Below are 21,124 nucleotides of genomic sequence, written 5' to 3' on the forward strand. Positions count from 1 at the left end.
AGTTTCCTGTGGTCCTATAAAGTTTGTTTATAGTCACCATTCCTTGTCCTCAGTGTTCTGTGCTGTTGTTTAGCTGTAATTTACCTCTAAATGTCTTCTAAGTGCCCTGTAAGCAGTGGAAGTGTTTGGTAATGCTGCTAGACAATATTATCTCCTGTGCTTTGACAAATTCTCTTGTTTGGCACTAGTCAGATCCCAAAGGTGCCAGACTAGAGAGGTTCAACCTCATCTAAAATAGATGAAATGCTGATACTCTGATAGAGTATTACCTTCAAAATCATTTTTGCAGCAAATGTTGAGTTCAGGAAGAAACCTTGAGAATTAGACTGTAAATGCTTAACAAAATATTTTATGTACTGGTACAATTCATTGTGGAGTGTTAATTTTGTTCTATGTTGGAAAGACTACCATAGAAATAAGGATTTCCTCAGTACTTTGCATGTTACATCTCATCTTACTCTTTGTCATGATTGTTCTTTCTTGGTGAAGTCATTAGAGGACCACAGTGAAACCATCAAAAATACCATGATGGAGGAGGCAATCTTCAATAAGGTACACGACGATAACTTTCAAGTGAAATTAGACATTCTTTCACTAGGAAACACCTATGGTCTTCATTCATGAAAGTCATATTCACCATTGTTGACCTGTTCACAATTGTGTGCAGTGTGGAAAGCTTAACTTTCCAAGAAGTCCTGTAGCAAAATCAGTAATACTGTATAAAATGTAAGTCTGCAAATCAAAAGATTCTAAAATGTTTTCCCTGGCCTTACATCACAAAATTAGTATACGAAATAGTTTTCTAAATACTAATTCTATGCTAATATATTGCACTTGTATGGAATTTTAAACTGTAAGCACTTTAAAAGCAGATGACCAAACAGCCATGTGAAACAGTCAAGTATCGCGTTAGTGTATTCTCCCATAAAAGCAGAACAATATGTTGTTTTGTGCCTCAGTCCATCATGAAACAGTATGTTAACTCAGTTTTTGCATTTAATCACTATAATATTTCACAATGTGAGTGTGTGGCTTGTCAATTGTACATTTTTGATTATTTATAGCAGGGGTGAGCATACTTTCTACATTGGGCCCCACTTTTCATCCCTGCAGTCAGGAGGGCCCCCCAATCCGTCTAATGTAATGCAAACAGATGGAAATTTCAGTTATGTTCATATGAAAAAAACCCTTTGAGCATGTGTGAAGAAAAAAAGTACCATAGTCCCTCAAGTTACGTGAGGGTTGCGTTCCCATGCATCCTCGCATAACTCAAATTTTGCGTAAGTCGGGGCAGCTTTTTTCCCTGGCAGAACACCCATTCTGCATCTGGGGAAGAAGCAGGAGCACTAGAGCTCCTTTTGACAGGTAAGTCCCAGGGTTTCAGGGAGGGCAGTTGGGAAGGGTTAAGCCCGGCAGTGGGTTAGGGCTTCGGGGGGGGTGGGGCAGGGGCTGAGCAGGTGGAGTTGAGCCAAAGAGGGGCATTGAGCCATAACTATGCAGAGGTGGGAGGGGAGCCAACAGCTGAGCTGCGGCAGGGCGAGCCAGGCTGCGCGGGGTTTGAACCAGGGCGGCGGGGATTGAACCGGGCTGCGAGGGGGTTGAGCCAGGGATGAGGGGAGCCAGATTTTGAGTTGCGTTAACTCACGTTAATGTGAGTTAAGCGCAACTCGAAATCGTGCATTTCAAGGGTTTACTGGATGTAGAATGTAAAAACGATTATTAATGGGCATATAAATGTGCATACAAATACATAAAAACAGTAACTTATTTGAACATTTTTAATGAGATGGATGAGCGTGAGACCCAGCAGCCAGTCATGCTGCGCCCTCTGTACAAAGCATCGTGCCCCCCATTTTACTAACCCTGGGTTGATAGAGAAACATTCCATTCAACTGATACTTAATTTCAGATAATTAGCAATAAAATTTAATTTTGTCTCCAGTCATTAAAAATGCCTGTTTTTAGTAATTTCACAAACAGGCAGCATTTTACAAAAGATTCCCAACCTCGCACAATTCTTCTCTAACATGTTTACCATAACATAACATGCCGAAAGATTCGGGAATCTTACAAGACATGGTCACTTAAAGGCAGGCTGTATTGTTTCACCCTTAAAAGCAAAACTGCATGCTGCATAGGGTCTCTCCTTCCTTACTTAGGACTAAGGATTTTACAATAGAATCTCTGCCCTTTTCATAGCATTGGGATCTTGCTGGGGCACCATATTGTGTGAATGAGAATTGAGTGGCTATACTTAAATGCTGCATTGTCACTCAATGCAGAAATTTGGGCTTCATTCAGAGACATTTGTGGCCTGTTTCGTGCGGAAAGTTCTGTTAGATGATCCTAACGGTTTTACCTCACCTTAGAAATATATGGATCTATGGAAAAAGGTTTATGTATCACCCAAATGAGCCAGTGGAATGTACCCTGGTATAACAGCATAAAGCATACCTTCTGCCAAATCGTTAGCCAGCTTCTGCATGACTCAGCAACTGGGGTTTAGATTCTAATCTCCACTGCAGTATACCAGTGCAATGTGTTTATCACTAGATCACTGAACCAACCCCATCATCATGCTTTTAAATTCATGATTAGAAGAACAAAAAACAGATCCTTCTGTTTTGTATGTTTGAGTAACAGATGAATAATGGACTTGGTTTTTTTCATAAAGTTATTTCATCTTTACTTAAAAGATGATTGCTGCTAGATAACCAAACTTAAGGTGACATCCTTTGTCTTAATGGTACTTTTGTGAAATGTAATGTTCAGATATTTAAAGTAACATAGTATATGTTATATATATGCAAGTATATTCTTAAGAAAGGAAAAGGCAGACTTTTTAACTGTAGTGTGTAATTTAAAAAAAAAAGGTCCTAAGCTTAATATTGGGTCTATGCAAGACATAGCAATTGATGGCTGATGCGCAATTTTAGCTATACCAATTGCATAGCTAAAATCAACTTATCAGCAGTTGACTGCTAGAGCTTTCCTTGCAGAAGGTCAATGGGACCATTTTTTCCATTCGCCATCCTTAATCCTCACCACTCAAAGAAATTCCGAGGTCAGCATTGACTCTAGAAAGCACCATTTTGTGCATGTGCAAAACAAACCAGGGAAGATCAGCCCTGAGCGGGTCAATCTTCCACGGTAGCATGGAAACAGACGTAGTAATAGTGAGGTAGAAGAGAAACAAAGAAGAGCACAGCCTGTGGAATAACCAGCTCATTAAAACAATAAAATACTCTCTTGAAAGTTTTTAGGATTTCTGAGAATAAAAGAAGGAAAGTTGCTACATCTCCTTGGAACAGTGCATGGATTCCACAGCACATCTCTTCATTAGTTTAAACAGGGACTAGCATAGTGGAGTTGTGATGCTGAATGAGGCCTTCAGGCCATTGAGACTGGCAATCTGATTCCACAAGCTGATACAGAAAGCCAGAAAACAGCAGTTCTGGAATCTTGCACTTGTTCTATTTTGAAACACTTACCAGATGCAAGTTTGTGATACAGTCCTAATTTTTGAGAACAAGAAGTCCTGTGGCACCTTATAAACTAACAGATATTTTGGAGCATAAGCTTTCGTGGGCCAAGACCCACATCATCAGATGCATGAGTGGGGTGGGGGTTTCCAGACGGGTATTCAAAGAGTGGGTCCCAGTAAAAGGGAGGGCATCCCCCTGTCTAATCTGACTTGTATTTCCTCTTCTGTTGCATGCTCCTGGTGATGGGCCATTTCCACCTTGCTAAGTGGACCTTGTCGTCTCTGGCCATTCCTTGTGCTGGGACCCCACTCTTCAAATGCCCCTCTGGGAAACCCCCACCCCCCCACTCATGCATCTTCTTGTTCTCGAAGACACAGATTAACACAGCTACCTCTCTGATACTTGTCATTCTTCGAGATGTGTCCAGCTGTGGGTGCTCCACTGTAGTTTGTCCTCATTGATATCATCTAGCACTTTAATTTCATTGTAATGATGATGGTTTTGTTCCCACAGAAGTTTATCTGTGCTACCATAGGATCCTCTTTTGAACTCTTGCAATACCCTGACAAATAGCTAAGATACCTTGTTAAGTGATTTCTGCTTTCAGAATTCAATGCAGCTCAGTCAAAAGAGAATGAAATTCTGTGGTAGATGGGGGGACGCTTTGTTCCAAACTTCAGTCTTTGCTGTCAGTTGCTCCTCTTTGTTTTTTTGAAATGTGAAAAAGTGTGAGACAGACCAGCAGATTTGCACAGCTTTATGGGTGTGGGTAGGTGAAATAAGACAGGAATTTCAGATTACTCCTGTGCACTGGATCTTTCATGTGCATTAAATTTACCAATCTCATCTACATTAACGCTGAAACACAAAGAAGTTATATCATCAAATATTCATGATACCCTTATCGATCTCTTGTGATTCTTCATTAATAAAAATTGAGTTTTAACATGTTGAAGTGCCTGATGGTGTTTTATCAACTTCCTGATGCACATGTACAGTCCATATCCTCCTCCAGCATTTCAAAGAAGATAATGGAATGCAGAAGTGTGATTAAGATGAGAATTTGTAGAATCCTCCCATATGACAATCCAGTTAAAATTTCAAACATTTTAGTATTTCCAGGCATATACCATATTATGTTTGCTATTGAGACATTTATGCAATAATCAGATTTTGGTCATTATGCTTCCAATATGAACTATAAGTTGCACAAAATCTGGTATTTACAGAAATGTGGTTTTTATTTTCTGAGTCCAGGTAGAAGCAGAAATGGGATATCCAGGAGGCAAAGCAAGAATTATTCATAAAGAATCTGACATCATTACTGCTTTTGCTGTCAATAAAGTAAGTATAAAGAAAAGTCAATTTTGTGTCTTAAAACAGGCTGGACATACTTCATTACATTTATACTGCACACTGTTCTTATAGGTGGTAGTATCACTGACCCACAGACAATCTAGTTGGAACTGTCTTGTCATTTCTTCCTTTGTCCTCATCCTCTGTCTTTAGAAGTTGTATGAAGAAGGACTTGATTGTGTTGAATAGTAACAGAGAATTAGTCGTGTTAGTCTATCTACTATCAAAACAAAAAAGCAGTCAAGTAGCACTTGAAAGACTAACAAAATAATTTATTAGGTGAGCTTTCATGGGACACACCCACTTCTTCAGACCATAGTCATACCAGAACAGAACAGAACTTGAGTCTGTTCTGGTCTGGCTATGGTCTGAAGAAGTGGGTCTATCCCATGAAAGCTCACCTAATAAATTATTTTGTTAGTCTTTCAAGTGCTACTTGACTGCTGTTTTGTTTTGATTGTGTTTGTCTTTAAATTGCTGCCTGCTAATGTCATTAGGTGACCCTTGGTTCATGTGTTTTGTGAAGGGGTAAATAACACTTCATTATTTATTTTTTCTACACTGTTCACAATGTTGTGGACTCTCCCCATACCCATCTCTTTTGCAAGCCAAACTATCTCAATCTGTCTAACTTATTTTTATATGGAAGCTTTACCATACCCTTAATCATTTTAATTGCTGCTCTCTGTACTTTTTCCAATACTAACAAATCCTTTTCAGGGTGGGAAAACCAGAGATGCATGCAGTGTACATTCAAGCTGTGGACCTGCTATGCATTTGTAGTGTCACTCTTATTTTCTGTTTTATTATCTATCCCTTTTCTTGGGTCTGGGATTGAGTTACTGAGTCCCTGACAGTCTTTTTTTGTCAGAACAAAAAAGCAGTCAATTAGCACTTGAAAGACTAACAGAAAAATTTATTAGGTGAGCTTTCATAGGACAGACGCACTTCTTCAGACCATAACCATACCAGAACAGACTCAATATTTAAGGCACAGAGAACCAAAAACAGTAATCAAGGAGGACAAATCAGAAGAAAAAAATGATCAAGGTGAGCAAATCAGAGAGTAAAGGGGTAGACGGTGGTGGGGGGTAGGTCAAGAATTACATTAAGCCAAGTATGCAAACGAGCCGCTATAGTGACTCAGAAAATGCCCATCCCGGTCCAAACCACATGTTAATGTGCTGAATTTGAATATAAAAGACAGCTCAGCTGTCTCCCTTTCAATGGAGGTGCACAAAGTTTTCTTTAGTAACACGCAGACTCTTAAGTCATTAACAGAATGGCCCACTCCATTAAAATGTTGACTAACTGGTTTGTGGATCTGGAGTGTTATGTCTGTTTTGTGCCCATTAACTCTTTGTCTAAGGGAGTTAGAAGGCTGTCCAATGTACAAAGCATCTGGGCATTGTTGGCACATGATAGCATAGATGATGTTAGCTGAGGAACATGAGAATGTGCCCATGATTCTGTGAGGAACGTTCTCATGTTCCTCAGCTAACATCATATATGCCATCGTGTGCCAACAATGCCCAGGTGCTTTGTACATTGGACAGGCTTCTGACTCCCTTAGACAAAGAGTTAATGGGCACAAAACAGACATAACACTCCAGATCCACAAACCAGTTAGTCAACATTCTAATGGAGTGCGCCATTCTAACTCCCTCAGACAAAGAGTTAGTGGGCACAGAACAGACACAAAAGCACTCCAAATCCACAAACCAGTTAGTCAACTTTTTAATGGAGTGGGCCATTCTGTTAATGACTTAAGAGTTTGCATGTTACTGAGGAAAAATTTTCACACTGCTATTAAAAGGGAGATAGCTGAGCTGTCTTTTATATTCAAATTCAGCACATTTAACGTGGTTTGAACCGGGATGGGAATTCTCTGAGTCACTATAGGGGCTCGTTTGCATACTTGGCTTAATCTAATTCTTGACCTTCCCCCTCTTCTACCCGTCGACTCTCTGATTTGCTCACCTTGATCATTTTTTTTCTAATTTGTCCTCCTTGATTACTGTTTTTGGTTCTCTGTGCCTTAAATATTGAGTTTGTTCTGGTATGGCTATGGTCTGAAGAAGTGGGTCTGTCCCACAAAAGCTCACCTAATAAATTATTTTGTTAGTCTTTAAAGTGCCATTTGACTGCTTTTTTGTTTTGATAATATATAGACTAACACGGCTCCCTCTCTGTTACTAGTCTTGTTTTGTGTTCCTGTCTCCATTCAGTCTCTCAGTTCAATCACTCTGATCTCAGGACCCCATACTTGGCCTCCAAGGGTCATGAGTTGCATGCATCAAATGCATAGATATGCTAACTGGCCACAAGACAGATAATCTTATATGCTTCATTCAGTGCAATACACTGGATAGCCCCAGCTTTGCTGCTAGATTTCTTTCTGCATTATTTCTACTCTTGCAATGGATTTTGTATTTTTACAGGAGTGCTGATGCCCTAAATTTAGAGAATGTTAGCACTCATGCTCCCTCTCTGAGCTCCCTGACAAAATTTCCTTGTTTGCTGCTCCTGTGGTTGCTCTTAGCTTCTTAAACCTCTTCTCTCCCTGAGTTAGCCCTGTCCACCGTTAAGGCATCCACATGTGATAAAGGATCAAAGAATAACAGCTAGAGTCTCGTTAGAAAGTTTTTCAGCCGTGCCAGGCAGGCTTCTAGGCTCAGTATACATCTCTCAAAAACAGGCCACACTATAACAAAGAAGCTCAGACAACAGACTCAGGTGAAGGGTCATGTAGTTGCTCCTCCTTCACCTCTTTGTCACTCCTCGCCTAGTGCAGCAGGATAGCAGTTGGAGCAAGGATGAAATGTCTGCTTTACTTTTCTGCTCACCCTCAGCAGCAGCATCCTCACACAATCAAGAGGAAGGGAGGAGCTATAGTGGGGAAACATGAGGGGAGGATGGTGGTCTTTGGGTCTAACAACCTAAACTCTCTTCTGCAGTGGCATTCAGCTACTGTTTCTGAGGTGTTAAAGGAAGCAGTGTACAATTTTCCCATGCCAAAGGCTCTTCAGGTGTTTGCTCTCTAGTGAACTTGCCATGGGCCAGGGACCACAACTTTCAAAAAGTGGTGTGCTAAATTGTATTAATCCAAACTAAAAGTTTTTAAGCATGTCAGTAGATAATATTGAGTGAAACCTTGCAAGTAACTGTCCAAATACACTGTAATGCTAATAAAAAAGCATGCTATTAATAGTCTGTTAAAACTTTTACATTAATATTGATGTTAAATGCATGAGAAGTAAATGAATATCTAATATACCTTAGTTATTGTCTGAAATTCTGACACTGGCTTGCACCTTTTTTTTTTCCCAAGAGCACTGTGCATCTTTCAGTCAACTTAACTAATGAAGTGATCAGTAATGCTGTGCTTTTGTATTACATATGCATCCAAATAAATGGTTGGTTGAAAGTGGACCTCTGCAAATTGAAATGACCAACACAGGACTAGTTCCAATATGTTTAAAAATAAATTAAAAGTTTCTAAATTTATATACATAGCATGATAGTATACAGTTTGGAAATTAACTAAAGTGTATCTGCTCAGCTTCCAAAAATTCATCTTCAGCCCCATCTTCCCAGCACACGGAGCTTCCAGCACCTTGATAATTTCTGGTTCCTATACCCTCTTTTGCTTTTACAAGGGTTCACTTCTTCTTTCCAAGGCTGGGGGATTGCAGTGGAGTCTGTCTTCCCTGTCAAGGGGGTGGGGAGGAAAGTATAGTTCCAGGAGTTCTTCACTTTTCTCCTTCCCAAGTTGGGTTTAACAGGGAGGTAAGGGCGGGAGCAAAAGAGCCATCTCTGCTCACAGGAGAGTGGAGCTTCTGTAGGGCTCTTTCTTTTCTCTCTCTCTCTCTCCTGGTAAGAGTAGGCTGCAGCCTGCTCCTGTTTTTGAGGCGGAGACCTCTACTACTTCCTGAAAAGGTCTGTTTGGCTTCCCATGAGATATAAAGGAACAGCTCATGCTTAGTGGTAGGTGACATAGAAGGCCCTCATGGGCTGGATCTGGGCCACAGGCTGCTAACTGAAGAATAGTGCTCTGTTGTATGGTGATATGGAGTAGCAGGAGGACTTTTGAATTATCTCATATGCATCTTAAGAACTTAAACAACAGCCTGTTCAGCCTCCACCCAAGGAAACTGGTGAGGAGAACTTCAAGTTTCCTGGGAGGAAGGTGATTATAAATTCAGTAACATGAAGATGTTGCTTTCCTTGGCAGGCATAAGGGGGCAGACTTCCAAAGGGATTTCAACTCTGTCACTGCAACTTTCCATACATTATTGTAGATCCAATGGATTGTAGACCACATATAAGATACATGCATGCAAATGTTTGCTCCTGCAAATCATCTAGCTAGATCTTTGTCTTCTGTTTATCTGCAAATGATTGCACCAGCAAAAGGACAAACAACAAAATTAAAAGTCCATTCTGGAAAATTGTTGTTTGTTTTATAACTGTTTTTCAGGCAAACAGGAACTGCATTGCAATAGCTTCCAGCCATGACATTCAAGAACTAGATGTTTCTGGGATTCTAGCTACACAGATCTATACATGGGTTGATGATGACACAGAAATGGAGGCGAAAGGGTATGTAATTCCATTTTTATTCAAGTAGATCTTGCAATTTTGTTATAGTTGCACTAAGTAATTCCTAGTGCTCTTTGTATTTTTAAAAGTCTAATACCACTGAACTCACTAATGTTGTATTTATAGGTCTGATGACTTCTTGATTATACATGCTCATGATGACCTAGCAAATGTTCAGGGTACTACACCTTATACACACAGCAATCCTGGCACACCTATCAATGTGCCTTGGCTTGGTAGTACACAGACTGGGAGAGGTGCATCGGTGGTAAGTCATTTTACAATGAAAATCATTTTAATATTTCAAGTGTTTTAAGGTTTGTGTGCTTTTTGTAGTTACTGGATTACACTGCTGCAGACTGTGACGTGAAGGTCACATATATGTAATAATGGCTGAAGTTGGGGCACACTGAAAGTGGGGCATACTGCTGCATCTCCTTCATCTACTTGCTCAGAATGCTTATCAGTGAATGTACTGTACTGATTACAGATGTACTGACTGGCAAAAAGGGGCTTTATTCACCTTTAATTAAATGGCTTAACTGCTCAAATGGTTAAGGAATCAAATATTCAGGGTAGAATGGAAGACCTGAACAAAAACTCTGCATCTAGATTCAAATAAAAGTCCATAGCTTAAATTTCTCTCTGCATTGAATTAAAACCCTGAACGTTCTAAAATGTGGATAAGTTTTTGGAAATGGATCAAGAATTTTAACATCTAAATTTGGGAATGTTTTGATGCAGGGCTCTGAGGTAGTGTTCTAGTACTTGGATCTGGAGTTCATAATAGATCCTGGGCGGGTGATTGTAGGACCTCCTTTTTTTTATTCTTCAAGTGCTTGCTCATGTTCTGTGTTAAGGCTGTGTGCTTGCCATATGTCCTGGTGCTGGAAGTTTTACGTTCAGTGTCCATAGGGGACCAGCTCTGGTGCCCTCTGGAGTAATATGCATGTGTGCTGGTGTAAGGGGCCCACTGGCTCTCCCCTCATTCAGTTCCTTCTTGCTGGAATCTGACCGGGGAAGAAAGGCAAGTTATGGAATGTACATGAGTAACACATCTCGAAAAACAAAAGAAAGATGATTTAACCTTTTTTTTTTTTCCAGGCTGAGCTGCTTAGTTTGAAACAAGCAAGATACTTAACTATCTCCTACAGCATCATAAATAGACATTGTATTAAATGGTATATGTGATTTTTTTTTACAGTGATCCCTTCAATCAATTTAGATGTGGTATCATTAAGCTCTAAAATTAATTCTGTCTAGCTCATCTCATTTTGCAAGGTGGTAGGCTTTGAGGATTAGCTGCATTGATTAAACTGGAGTAGAATATAGAGATTCTAGGATTTATGGGAAAAAATGCATATACTAAGTGAAGAATTACCAGATTGCATATGTATTTACAGCTACATACCTGCCAAATTAGTATAAACTGGAAATATCCATTTCTTGCAAATGGTAACCATGCAGCCTAATTCTGTACAAGTAAAGTCATAGTTCTCTGGTTTAATAGTTTTACAACCTCTTTCAGGCTTACAAGAAGGATAAGATGTGGAATCTTCCACCATTTAGCTCATTAGCTGAAATCTGTCCCATAGGTAGTAACAATCAAATGTAACTTCTGTTTGGGTTTTCTGAAATGCATTGGTGCCAATGCACAAGTTAAAAAATTCAGATATCTACCATCCAGAGGGAACCGATCCTATCTTAATACTAGTTCAATGCTGAGCTCAAACAAATATTCATTTACGCCATATGATATGGTCCATATGCACCGGGAATTTGTGTTCAGAGAGCAATATTCATATGCTTTTCCAAGACAGCTTTTTAAATACAAAAATCCTGGCAATTTGATATCTGGTCTTTTCTAAGCATCCAGCATTTACTCTCCCTGGAGTATATTATGAACCCCAGAGAAAACAACAAAGAGTGTGTACTCAATCAGAGGCAGGAAAATAATTTGAATGCTTCCTTCATTTTCATGGCAGTATGTTTAGCAAGGGATTCCAACACTTCTGCAAGATCTCTCATGAGCATATCACTTGCCAGAGAGGAAAAGGGCATGGCATGGTAATGTATTTAGGAGCACAAGTCAGGGGGCTTATGTTGCTAAATCCATCAGTTATTTTTGTTTTTGAAGCCCATTTTATTGGGAGCTTGCTATATTACTTGTTCTCCAGTGAAGGGCCACAAATCACTCTTTCATTCTTTTTTTGGTCTACAATGATAAAACAACTAAATAAAAACAAAAGCCATTATAGTCTCACCTTGTATTTGTATCTCTTCTTTACATGCATCTGCCTCTTTCTTGCTTACCTTACATTATTCAGGAGTATTCCAATAAATTTAATAGAATCAGAAATGTAAGATTGCAGTTGAAAGAGTATTATATTTAGATCCTGAAATTTAAGAAGCTAAAAACTTATATGTATGTGGGCTTATAAAATTTCCAATGATTAAAATATGCATCAATACAGTATAGGGAGAAATTTCAGTTTGCAATCACTTTCACGCACATTTTAAAAAAGTGAAAATAGTCATTTTTGATAACTAATTTAATGGGGCATGTTTACAGTTGTGTAGATTAACTATTTTTGACTTTCTTTTATATTGAACAGCTGATCAAGAAGACTACTAATAACGTGAGAAGAATGGCTTCCCATCCATCTCTACCTTATTGTAAGTTCTGTGTTAAAAGACATTGTTTTACCATACTTACACATTGAGAAACTAGGGTAGTTTATAATGTCAACAGTATATTAAACATTTTAGAAAGCACTTAAATGGTGTGCAACTTCTATACAATGAAACCATTATTTCTAAAACGTTGGAGATGGATTGGCCTTCAAAAGCTATTTGACTTAGATCAGTTTGGGAATTAATTCTTAAGTCAACTACAATATGCAGGAAAACAAAAACAAACAAAAAGGGCAGGGGGTCCAGCTGGTGTCACTGAATACATATAGTGTTTAACTTCTTAATTGTAATTCTTGGAAGTAACGAGGAGGCTTCTTCAAAATGGAATTGAAGTAGAGGTGAAAATTGGGGTTTTAAGGCCATATGGGGGAAGAGGACTCTTTTTGCTACATGCTAAGGGTTATGCAAACAGCTTAGGGTCCTCTAGGCATCACTGTAGAACTGCTAAAACAGAAAATTTTACTTTTATCAGATTCTTTTTTCCCCTGAGGTAAAGCTTGGATTTCTTATTCAAATAATAAAAAATACATGAAAAGGGTTATTAAGATACATTACTCTATTACAGACTTGACGGGTGCGCAAGATGGTAGTGTGAGAATGTTTGAATGGGGTCATTCACAACAAATTACATGTTTCCGCTCTGCTGGGAATGCGAGAATAACGCGAATGAGATTCAATCACCAAGGAAATAAGGTTTATAATAATCTTCTCTACCCAGTTCCTGCTAACTTTCTGCAAAACAGTATAAACAGCTCTTCTTTGTTGGTTCTCTGTGTCAATAAATAACACTATGTTCAAACTTAACGCGTTAAAATACTGGATTGCTTGGGCAGCATGACTCTCAAAAGCCTTGCTTTCTGCTATTTACTTTTCAAACAGTTTAAAAGAGGGAAGGAGGGTGAGACAGTTTATCTGCTTGTAGTATCACCTAGACTATATATGCTGGAACTCTGTAATTCCATAAGTAGAACACTTTGGTGACAGCATTTCTGTTTACAAATTAAATGTTTAAAGATAAACTTTTATACACCAAGGTATGTCAGGATACAGGTACATAGGACTTGTGTGTATCTACTCTTTTGTTTTAAAAACTGTAGTGTAAACAGTATTGTTCCAGAACTCTTCTGAGCAGTGTTTCTTAAACTTTTTGACACCACAGAACACCAAACAATATTATTTTTATGTGGAACACCTATGAAAATTTTCTTCAAAAAAACATTCAGACCAAAAAAACCAAAGAAACAGCAACATATGCAGCGAAAAGAAAATGAAGTAATTTAATCAGGTATCATATTAGTGAAGAAGGAAAATTATATCTGGTTTTAATAACAGAAAATATATACCATCTGTGTATGATGTCAAAAAATAAGTCACATGCTTGCGGCACACTTTCATGTTGTTCATGGAATACCGGTGTTCTACAGAACATAGATTAAGGAACACTAGTTCTGAGGACTATTGCTTTAGCACAACTTTCAAAGTCAAGGGATAGTGAAAGAAAATTTCTGACAGTTATATCTACACCGTGCTGCATTTTTAGACTATTGGGATATGAATAGCAATGTGCACCAAAATACTGCACTGTAAATCACCCATTTGGATTCCGTGTGCACAAACTTTTTTCTTGCTCACATTAACATAACCTCTTCAAAGAGGCTTATGTGATTGCAAACTAAGTACCTTTTACTTGGCACCTGCAGAGTCCCGATTTTGGGGCGGTGGAGGGGCTTAGGGGAGAGGGTAACAGTGTAGCATTTTGGTGACCATGGCTATTCACAGCCCTCGATGGCAACTGTACAGCATGGTAGACAATCCCTTATATCTGGTAACAGACGTAATCAATTCCAAAAAGTGGTGGGGTTTGCTTTTTTTGCTTTAGCTGCTGCTGTTCCTCTTCCATAGCAGAGACTTGCACAGTAGAAATATAATTTAAAATGCTGTAATACAAGTTAGTTGCTGTGTCACCTCTGTGAAGTGTTAGATTTGGGTTTGGTTCTGAGGCAGTTGCTTTCCAGAGTTAGACTAGGCAAAATTACAGATGTTTCTGGAAAGATAAAATTGCTGTTTAATATCTACTGGACTAAAGGGATAGGAATATAAATTCTCCATTTTAAATATGTGTAACAAAATATGTATAAGTATTTATATTGTGCGCTGAAAATATACATATGAATTTTCTCTTCAGTTCGGGATTGTTGATGCAGATGGATACATATGCTTGTATCAGACAAACTGGAAGTGTTGCCCACTTACCGGAAGCACACCCAAACCATATCTGGTAAGGTAAAATGTAAACTGACAGTTCATAAACTTGCTTCATGCTATCTCTGGTTTCTTGGCAGCACCAGAAAAGCCAAGAATCTACTGGGATTTTTTTTTTTTTTAAACTGAACTAGTCCTGTTTCTATTTGGTTGAAATTTGGCAGATGAATTCTTAATTCATAACTGTATTTCTTAATTTGGAGAGAGAAAATGCTAAATCAGATCTAAAATGATTTGATTATCTTTGAGTGCAAAGCAAATACCATTGGAGGTATCAAAATTTTGTCAAGAATGTAAGAATATTGGTAAACTGAATATAGAGTTAGTCTGAACTCTGAATTATGTCATTTTCAGTTGGTTGAAGTACACGGTTAATGTTCTTCTTATCTTTGGAATAAGTTTTTATGCTAGCCTGAAAACCACTTTTGTTACATGTCTGTTTCCTAATTGTGTGCTGTCAATTTCCAGACATGGCAATGTCATAACAAAACAGCCAATGACTTTGTTTTCATCAGTTCCTCCTCTTTGATAGTCACAGCTGGACAAGCCACTGATAACAGGTAAAACCTTGATTCAAACCATTGTATTAATGAAATAGTACTGTTTTTAAAGGCTCCTTGTTGCTATGTGGTTTAGGATTTGAGTAGTTAAGATTATCACATACCAACTTGTTATAAGGTAACATCAAATAGAACAGAAGTCTTTCTATCCCTGTATGTTTTAGTAATTGCTACCATGTTTACAGATGACAGATTGCCCATGTTTATACTAGTCAAAACTTGACCTTAAAATGTCACACGTAGGTGACTCCAACAACAAGGAATATTTAATGTGAATTATGTAGATGAACAAAGATGAGTTGGCTGACTAGACAAAATGTATGTGCTACTGTTACATGTATATCTGTAATAAATTAATTGATTGTTAGTTGAGTTTTTAGGACTTGAATAAGGCTTTGGAATGATCATAGTGGAGTTCTTTAAGAATAGAACATGGTAAAGAACTTCAAGTTATGTTGAATGAGTAATTTTGGATTTGTCAGTCTGAGCTTTCCTTTTAATTCTACTGATGTATTTGAGCATGAAATAGTGTTATGTGAAATGTTCAGATATTGGCTGCACTATTTCAAATCTATAAAGTGCCTTTTCAGCCTCTGTCAGTAGTTACTTAATAAAGAGTTCAACATATCTTTTTCTTTTCCAGAAATATATGTTTATGGGATACCTTAGTTGCATCTGCAAATAGTTTAGTACATGGTAAGTAAAAAAAAACAAACAAACAAAAAAAAAAAACCAAATGTACTTCAAATTAATACATTTAAATCATAATTCTGGAATCATCTTATAACTTATATTGTTACTGTTTTTAGTTAATATTGCTGGTCCATATGAATAACAGGTGTGTCTGTCTACATTGGTTTCAAAATGGCTGTATAAGCAGTCTTTCACCATAGTGTTTAAGTAAATTTATTTTGAATGGAGCTTTAAAAAGTAAAAGTTTACTACTGACCTAGGTTTGCAGTGATTTCCGTTATACACAGGATTTACAATTTGTTCCAAAGGCTCTCTGTAGAGAAATAGCTCCAGTACCTCTGCTTGCCCACTGCTACTGGCAGTAGTGCTTCCTTTGAAGCTGGAGAGGTGGCAGCTGCTGGTTGTGAGAAAGGAGAGCCACCTCCAGCACAGAAGTAAGGATTGCATGGTACAGTATTGCCATCCTTGCTCCTGCTTGCAGAGCTGGGCCTTCAGTCAGCAGCCACCACCAGCTCTAAAAGAGCAGTGCAGAAGTAAAGGGTTGCATGGTATAGGATTGCTATTCTTAGTTCTCTGCTGCTGCTGCCAGGGCACTGCCTTCAGAACTCTGTGGCTGCCCAGCTTTGAAATTGCATTGTGTATATTTGAAATTGCATTGTGAAATTGTCAGTTGTTTGTATATCTAAGCTAAGCTTACAAGTATAAAGGGTTTACGAGTACCACCAACAAATACGAAGAGTATGTAGATACAAAATCAGAAAAGCTAAGGTGCAGCCTAGTTTCTGCCTTACCCTATGAGAGTAGATAAAAGGCAAGAAGTTCACTTAAGTTCATTGGTAGTAAGAGAGACAAAAAGCATGCATTCTCTGTTGAACTAGGAAGGAGAACTAATAACTGATGGCAGCAAGAAGACTGAATTGTTTTAATTTCTGTTTGCTTCACGATTGACCGCTATACAGATGTATCTGATTGTTTTTTATTGAATGAGATAATTGGTCTGTCTAATTCAGTAGCCTGAGTTCCTGTTGCTAGTATGTCAAACCATTAGCTCTGAAGAGGAGGCTAAAGCTAAATCCTTGTTTGGCCTCTTGGCTGAGGGATGAAAACACTTAATATCTGTTTCACTAACATGCTTTGTTTTCTATTTTAGCATTTATCTGTCATGATAGTGGGGCCACTGTGCTGGCATATGCTCCAAAACACCAGCTTTTAATATCAGGGGGTAGAAAAGGCTTTACTTGTATATTTGATCTTCGCCAAAAGCAACAACGACAGCTATTCCAGAGTCATGATTCTCCAGTTAAAGCAATTGCTGTGGATCCTGCAGAAGAATACTTTGTTACAGGATCTGCAGAAGGCAATATAAAGGTACATTTAACGTTAATTTGGTGGGGCAAGGCATAGAATTTTTTTTATACTAGGTATTTGCAAAATTCTGCTCCCTCCTAAAAATACTCAACTATAAATCTTGCATTGCCAGGCAAATTGGTCACTTAGTCCATCTTAACTTCCAAAATTCTGTGATGAGATTTAACTTTTGCACTTCCTGACTGCAGTGTTTAACTACAATCTTTGATGTTATCTTAATGGCATTCTTATAATTATATGTTTTCTCAAAATATTAGTGATTGAAAATGAAAATTAACTATGAGTGCTGCTTCTGTCAAAAAACTGAAACATCTGAGCAGGATAAAGGGTCTGAATTTTCATATATGATTCTTTAGTAAGTTGAGAAAACAAACGTTTATTTTAATAATTTTCAGGTATGGAGTTTGTCTACCTTTAATCTTCTTCACACGTTCATCAATGAGCATGCTCGACAGTCAATCTTCAGAAACATTGGAACAGGGGTCATGCAAATTGAGACAGGACCAGGAAATCAGATATTCTCCTGTGGAGCTGATGGAACAGTAAAAATGAGAATATTGCCTGACCGGTTTAGCCCAGAAGATGAAGTGTTGAAAAATGAAGTTAAGTTTATGCTCTGATATTTTTGTTAAAACTGTGTGTAACATTTCTAAAAATGTTTTTCATGTAAATGCCAACAAAAGTGACGTACATTGATAGTTTTACAGTTGATGCCACAAATATATTTGGTTTCCTGTATTTATATTTATTTCTTGGAGTTTAAATCCATGATGCCTTAAAGATTAACATGGTCCTTCCGATTTGGATTATATTGCCTAAAATAGGAATTATGTGTAACTGTAATATATATGTATATGTATTTATAATGTGTATACACCCACACATGTATATGTTGCTGATATTTTTTTTTTCTGTTTTGTGGTAAGCCCTACTCCATCCATAGCATGGGCTTTTCTCATACTGAACACCTGGCCTTCTTCCAAGCCATGTCGAGATGAAAACCTTGTATCATAATACCCCTATATTCTAACAACCACAGCTGTCTCCCTCCAAACATTTACTCTTTGGCAGCCATGAACAAGTGTTTGTGTCTCTTTCTAGAAAGTAGGTAGACCTCTGCCTCTCAAGCAGGTGCTTATGCCACGGCATGAACTGGCCACATGGGACACTGATTTGAATGGCCATCACCTTCTCATTTGTGGTATCCAGGCTTGTTACCTCTGCAACTCATCTGAGCCCTTTTACTCTCACCTCACATATAAGAAATTGAAGGATATTCCATAATGTGGGTTTTCTATGCTATAGCTTGAAATGCTGTCAGTAGAATGGCAGTCTTCCTTTAAAAAGAGCCTATATTTTTTAACCCTGAACTCTCCATTTCAAAATATGCAAATACATGGATATCTTCCTAATAAAATAGTATAAAGGTTAAATGTGTGAAGCTTTAATCTTGACTGGACATAAACTGCAGATAGGTGTTGTATAGCATAAGGAATTAGAATTTATCTATAGTAAAGGGGTATTTATTTATCTGTAAAGAGAGGAAATAACTAAAATATTTTACACTTTTGTCCAGTGAGACTTTTGTATGTAGTCCAAAGATGCTGAATTTGTTTCCAGCACTTGTCTATCTTTCTAAGCACCTTAAATAATAAAAATATAAGAGCAAAGTATTTTATGACCTTAGTTGTATAAATATACTGTAGAATTATAAATTATATAAAATCAAAGAAAAATGTACTGAATGCATTTGAGGCTTTCTTTTTTGCCAAAATGTAAAACTACATAACGTAAATACGTGACCAAAATATTGAAACTGCACAAAGCCTTTGAATTTTTTTAAAAAGCTAAAATTATTTGTGAAATTATTTTACATTACTTTTCCTGACCTATGTCAAAAATTTAGAAAGCTTGATTTATAAATAGACTAGATGCGAGGCTGATTAGTTACTCAAAGGAAAGTGGTATACTGTTTTGTTAAGACACTTTGTCAAATACAGCAACAAAGCAAAGAACAATATTTCATGTAAAATAAACTTGACCAACCGAGGGGATAAACAGAGCATAGATATGAAGGGCTCGTAATATTTGTAATATTCTCAGGTTACTTTTATCTTAAGAATAGAAGTTTAAAGAAATTTTGTAAAATTGTATTATAGTTTTAAATGTATGTTTAGCAAGTTGCCAGGCAAACACCAAGTAGAGGATTTTTATGCGCATAAACCAAACTTAAAATTGTGCAATAACAAGGTGCTTTTTTTTGTTTTTTGCTTTATTGCTATGGCAAAACCTGTGACAGCATTTCAGAGAATTCCTACAGCTCTTTAATAAAGTGAAACTTCAATTATTCTTCCTTAACATTTTGTTCATGGATTGACTAAGTTTAAAGTACAGTGACATAACAGAAAATGGCACCACCTTAATGCAACAGATCTGTCTGCGTTGTTGTATCTGCTTAGTCCTTACTCCTGTTAGAACAACAAAGCCCACATAGCTGTCAGGGGCTCATACATTAACATAATTAAAAATCTGATCTTGTAAATGCATGTGAATAACTTCACTACATATTCATTGACTTAACTGATATTACTCAAATAAGCAGAATTAAGCACTTAAATATTTGCATAATTTGGGCCAAAATTGCATTCCCAGAACTTTTATTAATGTACAAACCAGAATAATGTAATTTAATTTTTCAGATTCCCAGCTCAGTTTAGTGCATTAGCAGTTTGGGAAAGCCATACTTTCACTTGTAAACCAAACAGATTTGATATGAAGTCATTCAGACATTGAACTTCACTGTCACATTAGTCATCATTTTAAGCAGAACTGCACTTTTTTTCCTTCAGTTTGCTTACCAAACTATGCCCTTATACCAGAAATGCAGTGTCTGGGAACAAATGAGTATTTTCAGTGACGTTTATAATTATTGTAAGCTAGTAAAAATAAATTATGTAAAAATATTGTGTATTTACCACAAATTAATAATCTTTAAAATAAATGACCATGCAGAAACTCAACCATTTTAGAATACCATTGTTGCTTCTACTTTTTGTAAATCATATTTCTACTGTTGTATGTTTGTTGATACCTGACAATTTCAATAAGGAGAGAGAGAGAGAGAGAGAGAGAGAGAGAGAGTGTGTGTGTGTGTGTGTGTGTGTGTGTGTGGTGTTATAACAAAGCTGTCTTCTTATGGGCCTTTTAAAAGGGATACTGTCAACATAAAATCTAGCCAGTATCAAAAAAGGTGTCGGCAATTTTTGGTGTTACTTCTGTCCTTAATGGACCCTGCCCCCCAGCTAATTTTGGTGCTTTTTACAATAACTTTAATTTTTTCTCTTGTAAGGCTATGTAAGGAACCTAATCAACAGAAAAACTGACTACAATCAGTTTAATTATACACAAAGTGCTGCCACATACACAAATGAAGCAAAAAGTCATGTTTCAGTAATTACTGTTGACTTGGGCGTATGTTTGTTTTTTCTTAATTAGGTGGTCAGTTTTAAGTCAGAAGCATATGATCAGCTGCAGTGCAGACTGCAGTGCTTAACAAGATCACATCCTCAGGTTGCCAGCCAAGCCAGTTGCCTCGAACAGTTTTTAGGATCCAAAGTAGTTCTGCACTACAGGTTATGCCTCCCTGATCTGGCACCATTAGGACCCGACAGGTCCCAAGTGACAGTATTTGAGAGCAGACCACCTACCCCAGGCAGCCCCAGCCTCCTGCTTGCCACGGAGTCCAGGCTGTCAGATGTCTTCAGCTCCCAGGGCTGCCACAGCTCTTGGACAATCAGAAACGCCATGCCCAGCCCTGCACTGCAGAGAGAACCTCTGGCATCTGCAATGAGTTGGGGGCTCCAGCTGCAGCCCTGTGCTATTGTGGGAGCTCCAGTCCCAGCCCCTTTGCCTTCCTCCTTGTCCCCAATGCTGCAGCAGGGGTGCCGGGGGCTCCAGCTCTAGCCCTGGCCAGGCTACCAGCCATGGCTCTGGCTTGGCTGCAGCCCTGCAGATGCATGGCTGGATCCAGCCATGGAACACTCTGGTCCTGCAACATCATCCTGCGAGGCTACCACGTTTCAGAGGGTCATCCTGTATTACCTT

General features: G+C 38.0%; 1 protein-coding gene across 7 annotated transcripts in view; it reads left to right on the top strand.

The window, feature by feature from the left end:
• Nucleotides 1-20,035, top strand: part of DMXL1 (Dmx like 1) — a 155,165-nt gene extending 135,130 nt beyond the window's left edge. For 4 of the 7 annotated variants that reach the window (XM_074994988.1, XM_074994992.1, XM_074994989.1 and 1 more), the window contains 11 exons: nt 490-552; nt 4,743-4,829; nt 9,322-9,443; nt 9,570-9,711; nt 12,059-12,119; nt 12,703-12,830; nt 14,323-14,415; nt 14,868-14,959; nt 15,603-15,655; nt 16,803-17,020; nt 17,416-20,035. In XM_074994988.1, the coding sequence (XP_074851089.1) occupies nt 490-552; nt 4,743-4,829; nt 9,322-9,443; nt 9,570-9,711; nt 12,059-12,119; nt 12,703-12,830; nt 14,323-14,415; nt 14,868-14,959; nt 15,603-15,655; nt 16,803-17,020; nt 17,416-17,640 (1,284 nt within the window). In that variant the 3' untranslated portion in view covers nt 17,641-20,035. The remainder of the gene's footprint in view (nt 1-489; nt 553-4,742; nt 4,830-9,321; nt 9,444-9,569; nt 9,712-12,058; nt 12,120-12,702; nt 12,831-14,322; nt 14,416-14,867; nt 14,960-15,602; nt 15,656-16,802; nt 17,021-17,415) is intronic. The other 3 variants (XM_074994990.1, XM_074994994.1, XM_074994995.1) reach the window with 1 other exon arrangement.
• The last annotated feature ends 1,089 nt before the right edge of the window (nt 20,036-21,124 follow it).

The sequence above is a fragment of the Carettochelys insculpta genome, chromosome 5 (genome assembly GCF_033958435.1).
Source record: "Carettochelys insculpta isolate YL-2023 chromosome 5, ASM3395843v1, whole genome shotgun sequence".
In the NCBI taxonomy this organism is placed as follows: Eukaryota; Metazoa; Chordata; order Testudines; family Carettochelyidae; genus Carettochelys; species Carettochelys insculpta.